The 17,977-nt window shown below is 55.1% G+C and overlaps 1 protein-coding gene across 3 annotated transcripts in view; it reads right to left on the bottom strand.

The window, feature by feature from the left end:
* The window catches only part of CNTFR (ciliary neurotrophic factor receptor), a 215,123-nt gene that overhangs the window by 82,620 nt on the left and 114,526 nt on the right, over positions 1–17,977 (bottom strand). For all 3 annotated transcript variants that reach the window (XM_068423190.1, XM_068423189.1, XM_068423188.1), the window contains one exon: positions 8,516–8,597. In XM_068423190.1, the coding sequence (XP_068279291.1) occupies positions 8,516–8,597 (82 nt within the window). The remainder of the gene's footprint in view (positions 1–8,515; positions 8,598–17,977) is intronic.

Raw genomic sequence — 17,977 nt, 5'->3', positions numbered from 1 at the left:
CACAAGGTCAGCCTCCGAGAGCTTGGCCATAATTCACTCTGTGTCTGGGCAGGAAATCTACTTGAGCTCAGAGGGATGTCCAGTAATAGAAAAAGATGTTCCAGGACCTGGGGCTATTTTTGCTGTTTTCTTTTACTTCACAGATAGGGAACCTTTCAGGACATGCATCTTGTGCTGCAAAGCAAAAAAGCCAGGTGTTCTGGGACAGAGAGAAGGGTAGGAAGGAAAAGGTGGGGTGGAAGTTCGTGCTTCTTTGGGTCTGGGGTTCTTCTTATCAGACAGACTCACCATCACCATACAGGGCAGGGAAGCAGCAGGGAAAAGATCAGAGCAGCAAGGGGGACCCCAGACCTTTATGGGCTCTTAAAAGCTCTAAAAGCATGCAGCGGAGTTTAATGGGTTGCAGCTGGGGTGCCATTGCAGGTGGGGTGAGCTGCTGTCTCTGCTGCTTCCTTGCAGCTGTGGACTGGCAGGGAAGATGGGGAGGCAACTGGGAAATCACCACAGTAATGAATGCCCAGCAATGAGGTAATGGGCCTTCCTTACAAAGGCATCAGAGGGACTTGAGGATCCTGCAACTTGAGCTACAGCCAGCTTGTACCTCTGGCCAGCAAGGGGTGGGTCAGCAGATCATCCCCCAGCAGATGAAGCAACCCCACTGGGATGACGCTGGTCCCCAGCAGACAGCCATGTGCTTTGGCTAGCTTAGCCCCAGGAAGCAATTAGCAAGGCAAAGGAGGCAAAGAGCAGGTGCCTGCCCTTCAATGGCAGCCTTCAGAATGATTTAAGCAGCCTTGGTCTCATGGAAAAGCTCAAATCACACAGAATCACAGAATGGTTGGGGTTGGAAGGGACCTCTGGAGATCATCTAGTCCAACCCCCTGCCAAAGCAGGTTCACCCAGAGCACATTGCACAGGGTCGCGTCCACGTGGGTTTTGAATATCTCCAGACAAGGGGACTCCACAGCCTCCCTGGGCAGCCTGTTCCAGTGCTCTGTCACCCTCGAAGTAAATAAGTTTTTCCCCATATTCAGATGGAACTTCCCGTGTTTCAGTTTGTGCCCGTTGCCCCTCGTGCTGTCACTGGGCACCACTGAGAAGAGTCTGGCCCCATCCTCTTGACACCCACCCCTAAGGTATTTGGAAGCATTGATAAGATCCCCCCTCAGTCTTCTCTTCTCCAGGCTAAACAGCCCCAGCTCCCTCAGCCTCTCCTCGTAAAAGAGATGCTCCAGTCCTCTAATCATCTTTGTAGCCCTCCACTGGACTCTCTCCAGTAGTTCCTTGTCTTTCTTGAACTGGGGGGCCCAGAACTGCACACAGTTACTCCAGGTGTGGCCTCACTAGGGCAGTGTAGAGGGGGAGGAGAACCTCCCTCGACCTGCTGGCCACACTCTGCCTAATGCACCCCAGGACACCATTGGCTTTCCTGGCCACGAGGGCACATTGTTGGCTCATGGTGAACTTGGTGTCCACCAGAACTCCCATGTCCTTCTCTGCAGAGCTGCTTTCCAGCAGGTCAACAACCAGCCTGTACTGGTGCCTGGGGTTATTCCTCCCTAGGTGCAGGACCTTGCACTTGCCTTTGTTGAACTTTATTAGGTTCCTCTTTGCCCAGCCCCCTAACCTCTCCAGGACTTGCTGAATGGCAGCACAGCCTTCTGGGGTATCGGCCACCCCTCCCAGTTTTGTGTCATCAGCAAACTTGCTGAGGGTACACTCCATCCCTTCGTCCAGGTCACTGATGAATAAGTTAAACAGCACTGGAGCCAGTACTGACCCCTGGGGAACACCACTAGCTACAGCTACAGCCTAACCACTCCACACAAGCCGCCAGTGCTGGAGCCTTCATGTGAGGGGTAATGTGTCCCTGGTGAGTCAGGCTGGCTCACCTGCCAGGTACACGAGTTGCCTACAGAAGCGAGGTGATCGCTGGGGTGCCCAGAAGCGCAGACAGCACTGCTCTGCCAGGGGTGCTGCCATCCTGGGGTGTCCACACTTTCAACAATACCTTCCCCCATTGCCCCGGTGCTTCTGGTTTTCCCCTCTTGCAGCTCTGAGGCAGGAGCATCTACTCATAACATGCCCTGAGACTGAGGTTTTCCAGGTACAGCTGCCTCCTTCAGCAGATTATATGAACACCATCATGAACCAAGCTCATTCAGCCTGAGGACAGGCCAAGCTAAGCCCCCCAACCTTGACTGCACTGAGCAAACCCTGATCACATCCTTCCAACAGCAAGACACGTCCTTTTATTGATCCACCACTGTGCCTCAGTTCTGGTTCTCCAGGCTCTCCATGAAGCAACTCTGAAGAGCATTTTGGCTTCAAGTATGCTTGCAAAGAGGGATGCATGGGCAGGTACACCAAACCTTGGTTCATCAACTGAGAGAGGTCCTGGAAATGCTCCAAAACCAGCTCACACGCTGAACGGGGCTGCAGCTTGGAGCAAGGCTGGTATTTCAGCCAGCTGGATAATGAGAGCATCCAGAGTTATAACAGAAAGGATTAAAAAATGTAATTGCTAATGGGGAATTAATTGTTAATGGGGAATCATCATTGCAGGAGGGTGTTCCGTGTGGCCCCTCAGGGATCTGTTCTTGGCCCATTGCTAATCACTCATCTTATCAATTACCTTGAAGGCAACATAAAAGTGTTGCTGGCAAAGTTTGCCGGCAACACAAAGGCTGACGTATATAATGGAAAGGACGAGTCCATTGCATGCAGACCTCTGGAGCAGTTAATATACTAGCCTTGCCTCAGCAAGAGCATGTGCTTTATGCAGCCAAACACAAGTCCATTCATCTCCAGCAGAGGAATGTAGGTCAGGCTTGCAGAATGCAGGGCTGCATCTTGAGGAGGACAATACCAATAATACCTTGGCAGGAGCCACCCGGAGATGAAGTGCCAGTGCACTGTGATGAGAGCAAAACTTGGCCCGAGATGCAAGGAGGTGTCATGAGTGGTGGGAAGGTGCTATGTAATGAGGAGACAGAGCTTTCTCCTGCACTGGCCCCAGCCCGAGAGTGGAATGAGCCTCTGCGGGAAGCACGCACCGTCTACAACCTCCCAGTTGGCCGCTTGGCACATACACACGGTCTCTTTGACCTTGCCTTCCCCAGTGAGTGCCCGTGCTTGGGCAATTACAAAAATTCCAAACCACTCTGTTGCACACACATCTCGCCCTGGGGAACGGGTGGAAAAACAAACAACACATGACAGATGTTAGTCATGTCGCTTAATGCATGACTGAAAGGCAGTGTGGTGAGGGACGAGGAGAGGAGAGGAGAGGAGAGGAGAGGAGAGGAGAGGAGAGGAGAGGAGAGGAGAGGAGAGGAGAGGAGAGGAGAGGAGAGGAGAGGAGAGGAGAGGAGAGGAGAGGAGAGGAGAGGAGAGGAGAGGAGGAAAGGAGAGAGAAGAGGAGAGGAGGGAAGAGAGAAGAGGAGACCTTCTGTATGTATATTTGGAGAGACTACTCCTGCAGTGCTGCCTTAGGTCAGACACACATCTCCCCTGTGCACTCATGCGCGCAAGAGCAAGCCTCATGACCCACGTAGCCCATCACATCACTTGAATCCAAGCACCTTAATCAAACAGCATTTGCACAACAACCAAAGACCACTCAGATGTCTACAAACCAACCACATGTTCCTGCAGGAATCTACAAACCATCTCCTACACAGAAAACCGAAAGAACACCCCCAAAAGCAAAGCAACTAGTTTAACCATGCCAGGCAGATGCCGTGGGGACTTGCATGGGCTGAGCGATGCAGGAGGAGCCAGCGTCTGGGAAGAGCTGGTTGCATCCCTGTCAGCCAACAAAAGCCACACGGAGAAGGCTGGACAATGTGGTGAGGGGAGAGAGGGACATACCTACAGCTGGTTTCTCTTCGGAAAGCCAATTTGAATGGCTTTGCTGTGCATTTTGAAGGCTGTTTACTGGCCCAAGCTTTGTCTTAGCTGAAATGTGGGCAGCATTTCTAACAAGGCGCTTGCAAACTGGAGCTCCTGGGAGGCTTTGCAGCAGAACCGATTGCAAAAGATTAGCGCCAGGGCTTAAGAGAGCAAGAGAGAAGGGAAAGTAATGAAAGAAAATCTCTTTCTTTTCCTCGGTTGAGGAATGATGGGGGCTAATTGCTTGTTGCTGGAGAGAAAGAGAGGAGATAGCAGCTTCTGCGCCCATCAATAAATTAACCCCAGCATGTGGCATCTGAAATGGATTCATTTCCACAGACGTTTATCTCTTTGTCTCCTCTCCTGGGTGAAAACATAATTATTGTTTAAACACAAGTTAATTCAGCAAGGTGAGGATCAATAAAGCAGAATTACTCCTCTTTTAAAAGCAGAGAAATCTCAATCTCGGACAGATGTGGACATAATTTTGGCAGAGCTGACGGATGGGGAAGACGCTTTGGTTGTGGCAGGAGCCAGGAGAAGCAGAGCTCCCTCTTTCCAGGACTGCTGCAACCCTTGGGTCTACTGGGAACAGCTAATTCCAGCCACAGGCAGCCATGGGAACGAATAGAAAAGCTGTAATCACCCATGCATATATGCTTTATGGCCTGACATGCAGTTAGGCATCTCCACCATGTACTCACTTCCCACGTAAGGAGCTCTGGCAAAGCCCCAGGGCTCATGCTGTGGCCCCTCCCTTTCCTTTGAGGATGCCCAAGACCTGCTAGGGAGAGGGTCTCTGCATGGCAGGGACCCCTGCCAGCACTGCTTTCACACAACAAAGCCCCTGGCCAACCAAAGGTGCAAGTGTCACAGCAGGCAGCATTGCTTCTGTGCTCTCCCGAGTTTTCCCCATCGCCGCCTTCTACTCCAAAATAAAAGGGCAGCAACCACTGCCTGAAGGAGGAAACACAGGAAAGAAAACTGAGCTGCCCACGGCAACAGGGTGGACACTGGGCTCTACTGCGTGGTCTTCAGCCAGTTCTGCCTCCTCTGTCCCCCCTCGTTTCTTCTTGCAGGTCCTTTCCATCCCTCTGTGCTGGCTGGGAGCTCTGTGGATGGGGACAGCCCCCGGCTGCCTGGGGCAATGCCTGTCCCTCGAGGCAGGCTGTCCCCCATCCAGCAGCCCCATCTGAAGCTGGTTTACCTTTAGTGCTCTCCCATGCATCAGGGGGACATCCCTGGACCTCTTGCTCAGTGAGTCCATCAGGAGGGCCAAACACTACCCTATACCACCCTATTCTGGCAGCTAACCCCTGCAAGCCTCACCTCTTTTCCCTCGACTTACAATTTTACCCAGTGCACCCCCTTTTCTTTGCTAAATTCAAGAGTACTGCAGCGGCCGTTCGAAGCCACCCTGCGCCAGCTGCCCTGGCCACGCTGGGGAAGGGTGCATGTTCAATACAGCGGCAGCGAGCAGCAGCCATCCCACCACGCCGAGCACGCTGCCGGAGCCTGCCAGACCCACCCAGCGTGCGGGGCTGAGCGGCGTGGGGTGATCCGTTTAGCAGCAATAGGATTAGCTGCAAACACACGATGCAGCTCCTGGCTGGCAGTAGCACTGGTGGCTCCAGCAGCACCCACGGTCCAACCCGGCTGCCCCAAAACACCAGAATCAACAACCCCATGGCAGAGGTGGGCTGGGAGCAACCTGTTCAAAGGCTTGAGCTATTCTGGGGGAGAAGACACAATCTAATCAGGGATGTTTCTCCTGGGGGTGGCATCCCCCACCCGCAGCCATGCATTCTGCCCTACCCCCATGCCCCCCAGTTGGGGTGACACAAGGGGCCATGCTGTGGGAGAGTCCCCCACAAACATTGTCCTTCTCTGCCCCTCTGTGCTTTCCTGCAGCAGGACACCCAAAACCCACTGCCTGAGCCAGCACGTCAGTGCCACCCTCCGAGCATCCCCCTGCAGCTGCCCTGAGCGATGGCTCCGGTCTCCCACTGCACTGTGCCCACTCCCACAGGTAGCTGCAAGCGGTGGTGCCCAGCAGGGTGGTACAGGTGTAACATTAGCAACCTGCCACGGATGCAAAGCAAGGGAGCTCTGTGACCAGAGGGAGGGAGGGTACTCAAATCCGTTGACCTCTGAGCTCCTCCACTGCCCCCATCAACCTTGGGGAGCATCCTGGGCTTCTGCATCCCAGACAAACGCACCTTTGCTCTACCAGCTCCAAGGAGAAGGACCAAAGCTGAGCACAAGAGGGGTTAATGCATGAGCAGCCTCAGCTCGGGGAGCCTCAGCCCAGAGCTCCAGTAATCACCAGGGTGCATGTGAGAGCCAGGAGCCCAGCCGGTGGCCGGCCTCCCTGCACTGAGCTTGTGCTCACTTAACAGCTTGTCATATCCTCCTCACTCAAGTATTCAGTGCTAATGCATCTCTTAAAGTGCTTCATGAGCTATTAAAGTCGAGCGTGCCTCAAGTGCATGATAAATGGACTCTATGCCAGCATCTTCTCCCCACTCCACCCGGTCTCTGCCACCAGTGGGATTAATCCATCCTCCCACCCCATTCCTGCTGTGCTTTCCCAGACTGAGTGCCTGGCTGGCCACGGATGAGCCCTGGGGTTTGCTGATGAGGGGAGGCTGCAGCAGGTAAGGGGGCAAGCTCTGGATGGGGGGGGATGGAGCACACCCCTCAGGTCTCCAACATGGGGCAGATGCTCCCAGATTTCACCTGCATGTGTGTAGCCTCCCCAAGCCGGGCACGGTGGGGTGGGCAGGAGACCTGCTGCTCCAAAGCCCCTGTCCAGAGCATCACCTTGGTGTTTCAGAGAGGTGCCCAGGAAGGACATATGGTACCTGGGGGGAACAGATTGAGGACAGTGCTGGAACTGCCCTACTAGCTTTCCTCTAGCTCTTATACCCAGTTTTGCTTCCTCTCTTATACCCAATTTTCCTCCTTCTCTCCTCTTTGTGTCTCCCAGTGCAGAGCAGCCTCTCTGGCTCCTGCATATGGGGACAGCCCTGCCTCACTCCACACACCCCCTTCAGGCACCTGTGGATGCACACAGGTCCCAGCAGCTCTGGTTTTGAGCTGGTACCCCAGACATCTCCTGCCTGGGTGCAGCCAGGCAAGGGAAAGAGGAAGGACACAGGGATGGGGAGGCTATGCTGCCAAATCCCTGAATCCTGCCAGATCACAGAGCAGAAGGTGACAGTCGTTGCAGCTTGCCTGGCCAGGGGTCTTGCCCAGGGCCATGCTCTCTGCACCAGCATGCTGCTGCCAGTGGTGAAATGTGTGGCCCTGGCCAGGACCAGTGGGGAGCAGTGTTTGTTTCCCAGTCTAGACAACACATTTCAAGTGTGCATAACCCTGAAGTACCTGACACTTCTGTGTTTTGTGCATCTCCCTGTGAGACAGGTCCGGACCTGCCATCCCCACAGCACGGTGGGAAGCAGCACGGTGCATCCAAGGGATGCTCTGGCAGACTTGACACTGGGTCCTTCAAAGCTTCCAAGGCAGCGGTCCTGCAAGCACAGCAGGACCTTCTGCTTCTCTGCAGAAAGCATCACACCACCACAAGCAGCACAGAGATCAGCACCCATATACTTCGAGCAGGCACCCTGGGAAGGTGCTGGGAACACTCCTGCAACACCACTCAGCAAGCTCCCCCCATGTCTAGAGTGGCTATCCCCACACGATGGGGACATGTCACTGAACCCCAGCTGCTTCATGTCCGAGGAAGCAAGGCTGCCAGCTTCCAACAATGTAAACCCATCCAGATGGATTTAGGGGAGCTCAGTGATGTGCTCTGGCTGGGTTCCTCAATCCCACAGAGGCCATGGATGCACAGATGTCCTTACTGGAGTTAGATCAGCAAAATTCTCCTCTACAATCCACCAAAAGCAACAGCAGCCAGGCTGACTGCCAGGAAAGCCCATTGGCTTTTTTGGAGGTCCCCCATTTGTCCCATTTTTGCAGGGCTGCCATAGGTGACCCCACAGCGGGACCCAACCCACTGCCCCATAACCTTCTTGCTCCTGCCTGGACCCAGGATCACCAGTGTCTCTAAAATTTTGTCTCTCTAAGGCCATTTCTAAGGTAAGCCCCAAATCCTCTGCTAATCTGGAGAGGCAGGAGCTAGTGGTGGGCACAGATGGGTGGTGACAGTGGGGGCAAAGTCACCTCAATGAGGTGAGAGCAGGATGAGGCACCCATCATGGTCATGGGGTAGGGTGTTGGGGCTTGGGGCTGTCAGGCTGCTGCTTCTTCCCACCCACCCATCCTTTCATGCGTGGGTTGCACAGGACAGCATACAGAAAAGGCGGGTGAGGGATCGAAAGCGTTGCCCTGGCTGTAGGGACACCCTGGGACATGCAGGGTGTGGATGGGACGGGGGACACCAGTGGGCACTGGGGGGATGCAGGACACCCAAACCGCACAGTGGTGGGCAGGAAGGGACACATGCACCATGGATCAAAGTAAGAACATCCAGAAATGTCTTGTCAGGCAAGAGTGGAGAGCGCACTCAGCTTGCCCCAAGAGAGAGGTCGGAGGGGTGGCACTGCATTTTTTTTTGGGACCCTCCAGGTGGAAGAGGTGGGAAGAGACTTACCCTGCTGGCTGTGTCTCTGAGCGTACACCACCACCACGGCGGCGAGCACCACGCAGCAGGCTGACGGGATGGGGTTAGCCATCTGTGGAAGCAAACACAGGCAGGAGCAGTCAGGGTTTGCCCCCAGGAGATCTTGCACGTAGCGTGCTGAGAACAGGTCCCTCCCAGGCAGCTGAAGGGCATGATGGAACTGCAAGGAGATGGCCACGAACTGAGACTTCATCTCAGCTACGGGGGAACTTGCTGCAAAACGAGGCGTTTTGCTGGCGCATGCTTCATCGCTCAATGGCCTGTGGCACTTTCCATGGGAGCTGTCAGCACAACAAGGTGTCCGGAGGCGAGGATAAGCCTTGCACAAATGCTGTGTTTTCCTCATCTCATTTTCAGCCTTTCCCTTAATAAAGTCAAACTCCAGTGCTGGGCTCTCCCTGGCAGCTGCAGCATCACCCTAGGAGCAGACACTGCTTGCAAGTGGGCTGCAGAGGTTTTCTGAAGAGATGGGAGCACACCCAGGCACTTCACAGCAGCAGCCAGTGCTTAGGATGTACAAAATGCAGATCCCAGCACGGGCAGCTGCTGCTGCTGCTCTGGTGTGGCCCCTCCTGGCCCTAGCACTGAGCACTGTGCTGTCTACCAGCCCCATGCAACAGCAGCAGCATTTCTGGGCATGCCAGGGACAGCATCACCCTCATCTGTGTCTTTGCAGTGACCGATGGGTGTTGCATGCTGCCTCAGTTGCCGTGGTCAGTCCTTATCTCTCTGAGCTGGGAGAGGAGCAGACGCTGCTCCATCCTGCTGAGCCGTGCCACGTCCTAGGGGATGCTGGGGTGCAAGGATGTGCGTAAGGGGACACAGCTAAGAAGGCAGGTGGGTGGAGACATGCTGGACTTTAGGGACAAGCAGGGAACATCCCCCTTGCACCAACGAGCCTCCTCGTGAGTGGACAAATGGCAGCAAGACCGCAAGGATGCCCTGCGCAGCCCTGCCAGGCTTGGAGATCATCGGATCATAGCATCACAGAATGGTTTGGGTTGGAAGGGACCTTAAAGATCATCTAGTTCCAACCTCCCTGCCACGGGCAGGGACACCTTCCACTAGACCAGGTTGCTCAAAGCCCCATCCAGCCTGGCCTTGAACACTGCCAGGGAGGGGGCATCCACAGATGCCTGAGCTCTCCTCTTCTTGCAGCCGGCGCTGGTAGAGGAGACAGGAGCGGGGAGGGAGCTGCTGGGGCAGCAATGGGGATGCTGGCCCACCCGCCAGGAGTTAAATAGTACCATGCATGAAAAGCAAATTACACCTTCAAAACCATTTAAACCTCTCTAATCTCCAGTGCCATATCGGTAACGCGTGGAGGATTGCCTTTTAATCTAGAACATGAGTATGGGCTCGTTAGCCAGATGGCATCCATTTAAACCTAAATAAAGGGGGAGCTGCACCAGCCAGAGGAAAAAAACAGTAAAACATATTCCATTACCCAACACGGCCGTTGCAGGAGCCCAGATGGCCTTGGGTTCGCAGCAGGACACAAGCCTTTGCAGGGCTGGAGGGAAAAGCAAGTATGGCCGGGAGGGATGTCACGAGCAGATTTTGGGATGCAGCCTAGTCTCAAATGCCTCTCAGGGGCAGGGATGCTGGAGGGATGGGGGCCCTGAAAATGGGGAGCTGGGAGACAGGCAGAGAAGAGACCCACCGCCTCGCTGCTGAATTTGCAGCGCTGGGTTTGGGCAGGGAGGGCTGGCAGTGAGAGCTGTGGCGGCAGAGCACAGACATGGCAGCCCCAGACCCCGCTCGCAGCCCAGCCCTCCCGGGTCACCTTGAGCAAATCGCTCTCGCCACCTCCCCGTGCCTCAGTTTCCCCGCCTGTGAAACAGAGATAATGAAGGTGACCTTCCTTTGAAAGCTCTGGGTGAGGAGCGCAAAGTGCTAATTACAGCATCCTTATCATTCACTCTGCTGCTTCTCTCCTGCTGCTCTTTTTCCCTGTGCCTGCTCTCTGCTCTGCCTCCTCCGTGTGTCCCCAGCGTCCCCACCATGCCCGTGGCACAGCTCCTCTGCTGCCACCCCACCTATGTGCTAGCTGCCAGCGCAACCGGCATCTTGGGGAGTGGGTGTCAGCTTGATGGCTGGGACCGGAGGCAGGTGGCAATGCCACATCCTGGAGCAGTGCTGGCATGCGGGGCCCCGAGCAGCTTGGGAGCTGCCTGCAAACCAGGAGCCGACCCTCCCTACCAATCCCAAATTCACTTCCCACTGAATATTCCCTCCTTACAGCCCTGGAAGTTGGTGGGTGGCACCAGGAATTGAAGCAGGTAAGGAACTGCACCAGGGCTGGAGCCCCTCGGGCACCACAACCCAGGTACCCCCAGGCAGCGCAGCCACCCCATTTCTGGGGACAGTGGCAATGACAGGACGCAGGACGGGAGCCCCTCCAGCCTCCCGGCAATCAGCCTGCTCTTTGAAAAGCGTGAGATCTGCTCGCCGTAGCCTTTGGTTCGTCTCACACCGGTGCAAATATCACTGCCAACCATCACGCTCCACATCTTGGTCCTGCCGTGGAGCAAAGCCACTCACCCTCCCCTGCCGCTCCTTGTCTTATCAGTCATTAAAATAATTGCTGCTACTCCTGCCTGTGTGCCTGGCAGACTCACCCAGGTCTGGACCCATGCAGAGACAGGCACCAGACTTGGGCGGCGAGGGACGATTCCTGCCCCGAAGCACCAACAGTCTCAAGAGTGATGCTGTTTGTTTGGCTACAGATGGAAAAAGAGAGAAAGAGGAGGGACCCCAGCAAGGTCCCTGGGGACTCTGTGGCACAGCCAGGACACAGGCAGAGGCTTCTAGTGCTGGCACAGAGACCTCACCACCTGACTGCTTTCGCCCTGCAAAAACTCATTTCTTCTCAGAGATGAGCCCAGCTGCCAGGCAGGAGCTGGAGCTATTTTAGTGCAAAAAATCCAGCCAGAAAACCAACTTTTTCTCACTTGAATCGCAATTTCCCATGCAGTATTTGCTTTGTTTGCCTGTTTTGCCCAAAGCCATGTTGATATTTTTTTCCAAGCGCATAACAAAACCTTAGCAATTTCTGCAGATGCTTCTAACGCAAATTTCCATTTGCTGTATTTGCTCATTTAATGGTTTCTTTAGCAAAAGCCAGCACCCCGGCATGCGGGTGCATGGGCCAGCGAGCATCAGCTCACCAGGCGTGCAGCTCCCCGGGCTGTGTCCCTGCTCCAGCAGGGACCAGCTGAAAGGTGATGGTGGGGAACCACATTTATTACACAGAAAACCCAGCAGTGGGAAACAGTCTTCTGCGGAAAAAAAGAGGTTAGAGAATATTTGCTTTTACCCCTGCAGTGCATCGTTTCTTGGGAGTGGAGAGGAAAGAGGAGCCTGGGCAGGAGCGGGGGAAGTGAGGGGGCACATGAGATGTGGTGGCCCAGCAGCTCTGGAGCTGGAGCCTCCTCTGGCAGACTTCCCCCCTGACCCTAGCTTCTTGTTGTCATAGAATCATACAATCATAGAATCGTTTGGTTGGAAAGGACCTTCAAGATCATTGAGTCCAACCATTAACCCAGCACTGCCAAGTCCACCACTAAATCATGTCCCTAAGCAATCCCTAAACCATATCTCCCTTTTGGGAGATAGTGACTAGTCAATCCTTCCCTGCCTTGTCCTCCACACCAATGGCAATGAGGACATCATTCACGGTCACTCTTGGCATTAGACAACTCAATATAGACATGAACATGGTCCTCTCTGGCAGCTCTTGGTCTAAACTAAATGCATGTTCAGTCTTGCTTTCCCTGAGCAGGATCAGGCTACATGTAAGTGGGATGTGGCCAGACCTACGTGAAAATAAGCCCATAGGCTGTCCCTGCGAGTGAGATTGAAGGGGCACAGCGATGTGACATCAACTGCCATGGCATGATGGGGTGAGGACAGTCCTGAGGTGGGCAGCAAGAGCAAAGAGGATCCTGTATCCAGGCGAAAAGTAGGTTGCCACCATCTGCTGAAGAGTCCCAGTGTCCTCTTCTGAGCAGGCAGGGAGACAGATCCCTTCCAGCGCCCCCTTACAAGGATCCCCAAAGCCATGGGGATGCTCGCTGGCAATGGGGTATTAACTGGTGACAGCCAGCTGGAAATTGCAACTCCAGAGCAGGGCTGTCCCTAGCTGGTGAGGAATGCGGGCTGTACCCCAGCCTCCCCCCGCAGCTCTCACCTGCCACAGCCCCCTCCCAGCCATGACAAATAAGTAAGAACCCATTCTGGAAGGGGGGGTTCACACACAAAAAAAGGGGTACTTTCAAAACCTAGTGTTTCCACAATGAAGTCTTCTGTTGGACAACTCCCCGCTGGTTGCTGTTACAGACCCTGGATCTGAAGCGGTGACCGGGAGGAGGAAAATACTTGGCCTTGCTAAGAGCCTTCCAAAGGAGCTCTGCAGCGCCTGTACTGCAGGCGCCCGCCGTAGACACCGCGGTGTGCCTGTACTGCAGGCACCGACTGTAAACGCTATGGTACAACCTCTACTGCAGACACCGGCTGTAGACACCACGGTACGCCTGTACTGCAGACCCTGTAGGTGCTATGATACACCTGTACTGCAGACACCAACTGCAAATGCTCTGGTACGCCTGTACTGCAGATGCTGACTGTAGATGGTACCGTACACCTGTACTGCAGATACTGATGGTGACCTTACAGTACACCTGTCCTGCACACACTGACTGTAGACCTTACAGTACACCTGTACTGCAGATGCTGACTGTAGATGGTACCGTACACCTGTACCGCCAATGCTGACCGTAGACACTGCAGCACACCTATCCTGCAGGAGAGCTCATAATCCGCCTGTCCCCAAGGTGTGATGCTACGCCTGTAGTGCAGACGCCGACTGTAGCCATTACAGTGCATCTGCGCTGGAGACACTCTCGGCAGACACCTCCTGGGACCCAGTCCCACAAAAACACCCTGACCAAAGCCACCCTCAATTACTCAGCCCAGCCCTTTGCTAGCAGAGATCCTGCCACAGCTTTCCCCAGCCCCAGGGATCTGGGGTGCCTCCAGCAAGATGCCATCCCTCCTGCAGAGCTGCGTGTGCTGCCAGGACGAGCAGTGAAGCACGGCGGTGGGCAGGACACCCTCCAGCCCCAGTTCCCGCAGGGACTGCACAACTTGTGGGCAGTGCTGTGGGCAGGGGGGCAGCCCTGGGAGCAGTGTCTGGGTGCCCAGAAGCACTGAGTGCTGTCTCCTCCCTTCAGATCACCCCCGGCATCAAGGCGAGGGAAAGGAGAGGAAAAATTAGTTGTCGCTTGTGCGCTTGCTAACAGCCCTAAAACCTCCCGGCCTTACAATGCCCCGTCAGCATTAAACTCCACTTTTCTGCTTAAGAGGAGGAGAGAAAAGAGGAGCTTTATCATCTCCTTAATACTTGCTATCAGAAAGCCTTACCTGCAGAGCCAGAGCCCCTGCTGCTTGAAAAGCCTTCTTAAATCTAATTTAAACCCCCACTGTCAACGGGGCGATTAGTACTGGCCCCCTGGACCACGACTGCCACAGGGATGACCAGGGCCAGCTGAAATTAATTCACTCATGGCTCTTGCAGACTGCAACTTTCCTCTCCCCACCTCCTCCCTTTCCAGCAACGAAGCAGAGATGCTGAGTGAGAGGATGCCCTTGGAGGAAGGAGCCCCCACAGCAAAGCCCCTCCATCACTGTGCCTCTGCCAGCCCGAGGAGCGCCACTGGACCCGTGGGTGGCTGTGCAGACCCTCCTGCCCTCACGGTCTAGGAGAGATAGACAGAAGGTGGAGGGACGGCCCTCAAAAAATTTCCCAACTGCTTTGGTTGAAGACGTGCCCCTGAAGACAGCCTTGCAGGGCTCTTGGCTCCAACACACGTGCTGAAGCCTGGAGTTGGTCCATCTTCCCTGGGTGTTGCTGTAAGATGTCTCAGTGAGAAAGACAGTGACCAAAGCTGCTCCCCATGCCTGTGGGGATGAAGAAAGATCCTGGAGGGACCATCAGCCCAGAGTTGCCTTCCAGGGGCTACTGCAGAGCCCAGAGTCTCCAGGGGGAGCTGGGATGGTTTAAGGAGGAGCAAGGTACCCATGAAGTGTCTCAGGTTGTTTGGGAGCCTGCCTGCCTGGCAAGATGGCTCCCAGGACAGGTAATTTCTTGCTTGTGTGGATCACAGATATGTGCTCCCATGGGGGCAGGGAGCTGTGGAAAGGCCAGCAGGGCCCCGGGACACCCCAGGAGCAAGATCTTTGCCCTGCAGCTGCAGAGGCTGAGGGATTTCTGCTCCAGGAGCAAGGTGGGTTCCCCTCCTCTCACACCACACCTTGCAGGTCCTCCAAACTGACCAAGTGAGCCCTAATGCATCAGGACACTGCATCCCACACCCTGTCCCTTGCAGAACAAGGGACACACGCAGGGGTGCTATGACCTGCCTCCTCCGTGTCCTGAGGACAGGCAGGGGAACCATCCTTGAGGTGTGGCTCCCTGCCAGCCACATCCTACCTCCATGACCAATGTTAGGAGAGCATCACACAGGTACACCGCTGGGAACCTCTCCAGCGACGCTGCCTACCAACAGCCCTCGGTGCCTTGGCCATTGTGGGGCAATGCTGCCGTGCAGGCAGCTGCCTGACACTGCTCTTCCCACTTGGAGCCTTGAAGGGGGATGTTTCCCACAGCCTGTACCTGTCCTTGCAACTACCATCACGTTAACCAGCCTTTCTGCAAGCGGAGGGCAGCGGTCCAAGCCCAGCCATCTGCTCCAGTGGTGATAAAAGCCAATGCAAAGCACAGCATACTAATAAGCATCGCACGTCTTCGAAACCGGCGCCAGGAGAAAGCACGGCAGGGCATGAGGGGACCTGGATCCCCACAGCAGAAGTTGTGAAGAAACATTGCCCCAGGCCTATTCCTCACGGACACCAGTGCCACCTGGGCAGAAAGCTCAGCCAAGCCACCATACCCAAGCTCCACTCCTCCACACCCCACATCCACACCCAGACAGCCTCCAAGACGGAGGAAAGCTTGGACCAACGATGGAAAATGTCATTTTCCCCCTCTTTTTACTCAACTTTCCTCCACGCTGAGCATTTCCCAGCTCCCTGCAGAGAGAGACTGCAGAAATCGATCACATGTTTGCTTCTGTTAAAGACGGTGTTTTTTCCTGGAGCCTCCTTTCTAGTGGGGTCTTGGACTGAGTTTTTCCATAGATGCTTCCCCCAGTGGCATGGAGCTGATGGCACCACACCAGGGACAGACAGAGGAGATCAGACAGAGAAGGGAGGGAGATAGGAGGTGGGAGATGCTCGTGGTGCAGGTGTTTTCCAGTGCTTCTCCCGGAAAGCCAGAGAAATCATCCAAGAATGGCACATCTGGGGGCACATCCTGCTCACTCTGCCTCTCCAGGCTGTGATTACTGTGGGAAGGAGCTCTTGGTGTCACACTGAATTTTGGCACTTCGATTAGCAGTCGCCACTCTCAAAAACAGAATGTTGATGATGGGGAACAAAACCCAAAACAAAATACAAAAGCAAAACCAAACTCCCCCACACTGAGCAAACAGCCTCAAAGACTTTAGGAAGGTCCTGCTACCTCAAGCCAGGTTCAGTTTGTGATTTCCAGGCAAACGCTTTCAACATTTCTTATTTTTGTCTGCAGGTCTGCATCGCCCTTCAAACCCCGCAGGATTTTGCTCACAACCCTGATTTTTCCCTTGAGGAGAGTCTGTGGCCAGGCTTCTTTGCGAACTCCCCAATGCCCCTTAACATGCAAACCTCCTGGGTAGAGAAAAGCATCCTAGCATTAAAATCCAGACCATGCCATAGTCAAGTGCCGTACTGAGCAAAACAAAGAGGAAAGGCAGGACAGACAGAACTTGTTGTCCAGGCTTCCTCCATCAGCAGGATGCCCGTGGCACAGTGGACATGGCATAGGGCAGCATGGTGTTGCCAAGCCTTTCCAAGCCTCAGGAGCCTGGTTGCTGGTAATGGCAACTTTTGGGGGGGGTCTGTCCACAGGACCTTTAACATCCCCCTCAAGGGCACCTGGGGACACAGGGACAAAGGGTTTTGGCTTGAAATATGAAGGCTGCACCTCCCAGAAGCCCAAACTTGCCCCTCTGAAGGTCTGTTTTCTGCAGCACCCATGCAAGGGGCTGGACACCAGCATGGGCACTGGCTCCAAGCTTGCCAGCACTGGAGTTACCCCACTGCTGCCATGCTGCAGAGGTGAAGGGCACTGTGCTGCTGCAGAAGCACAAGGGCAAGCGAGCTGCAACTGCTGGCTGCTGCCCCAACCCAACCGCTGGCACCCTGCAGCCCGCAGGACCCCTTCCCCACAACATCCACAGGACCATGGTGGCTTGGCCCCAGAAAACCTCCTGGTGGTGATGTGGCCAAGCCAGGCAGAGCTACAGCTCAGCCCCAAATCAACAAACACAGCCAAGGACTGAGTCTACAGCACTGCTGCTCAGAAAGCAGGGCAGGCATGCAGAGACTGAAGGACGAGAGCCTGAAGCCTGTGTTGTAGGGGCTCAGGGATATGAGCAGGATTGGAATGAGGAGCGCTGGAAGAGACCTTGGCAGCCCATCTTGCCCATGGAGGGAATAAGATGCTGTCTTAGTAGCTGCTAGCGTAAAGGAGGGAGCATCCAGTTGTACAGAGCTTGCTGGGCATTTTAATTTTGCCTTGTTTATTCATTTGGGCTTTTTTTCTTTAAGTGCTTGGCACAGAGGAAGCCACTCCAATGACTCCGACGCCGCCTCCCCAGAGACAACTCGGGATGATTTGTTTTGCTTTGCTTCATCTCTCCCCCATGCCCGCAGTACAAGCTGGAAGGAGGACAGGGTGGGCAGGGGCCAGGCAGCCTCTGGGGCCCGGGGAGGTCAGCAGGCACTGCTGGAGGCAGGCAGGGGATCAGGATGCTGGGGATTCTGTGCTCCCCACTGGTCTCTGCTTGCTGTCCTTCCCCGTCCAGGTCCCACAGGAGATGATGGGCTCCCCACTCTGCAACTTGTCCACTGGCCCCAGGAACTCCCTCTACCCCTTGGCACATGGGTCTCCTTCTCAGCACAATGGACCATGGGGAACAGCAAATGGCATGGGGAGAGCATCAGGACAGCCCAAGGACCCCAGCTCTGGCCAGGCTGTGAGCCTGCCCCAGCCCTCCCTTCTTGCCCACTGCCCTGCAGGGTGCAGGGGGTCCTCTGGGCCCTCACCAGATGGGGTGCCCCAAAGGCGGAGTGTTGCTTTGGGTGGGCGAGTGTGACAACATGCACTCCACCGCTGGCTTGCAGGCTCGCCAAGCTGCTCTGCACACATCTGCTCATGAAATGCATACAGCTGCACTGCAGCCACCCCAGGTCCTGCCCTGCTGTGCCCTTTGCAAGCCCCTTGGCCCCTCCGCACCCTGACCCACCCCATCTCCATGGCCCCAGGCTCCC

Source organism: Nyctibius grandis, chromosome Z, assembly GCF_013368605.1.
Source record: "Nyctibius grandis isolate bNycGra1 chromosome Z, bNycGra1.pri, whole genome shotgun sequence".
Lineage (NCBI taxonomy): Eukaryota > Metazoa > Chordata > Aves > Nyctibiiformes > Nyctibiidae > Nyctibius > Nyctibius grandis.
The sequence above is the reverse complement of the archived record's forward strand: the minus strand, read 5'-3'. Positions and strand labels throughout refer to the sequence as shown.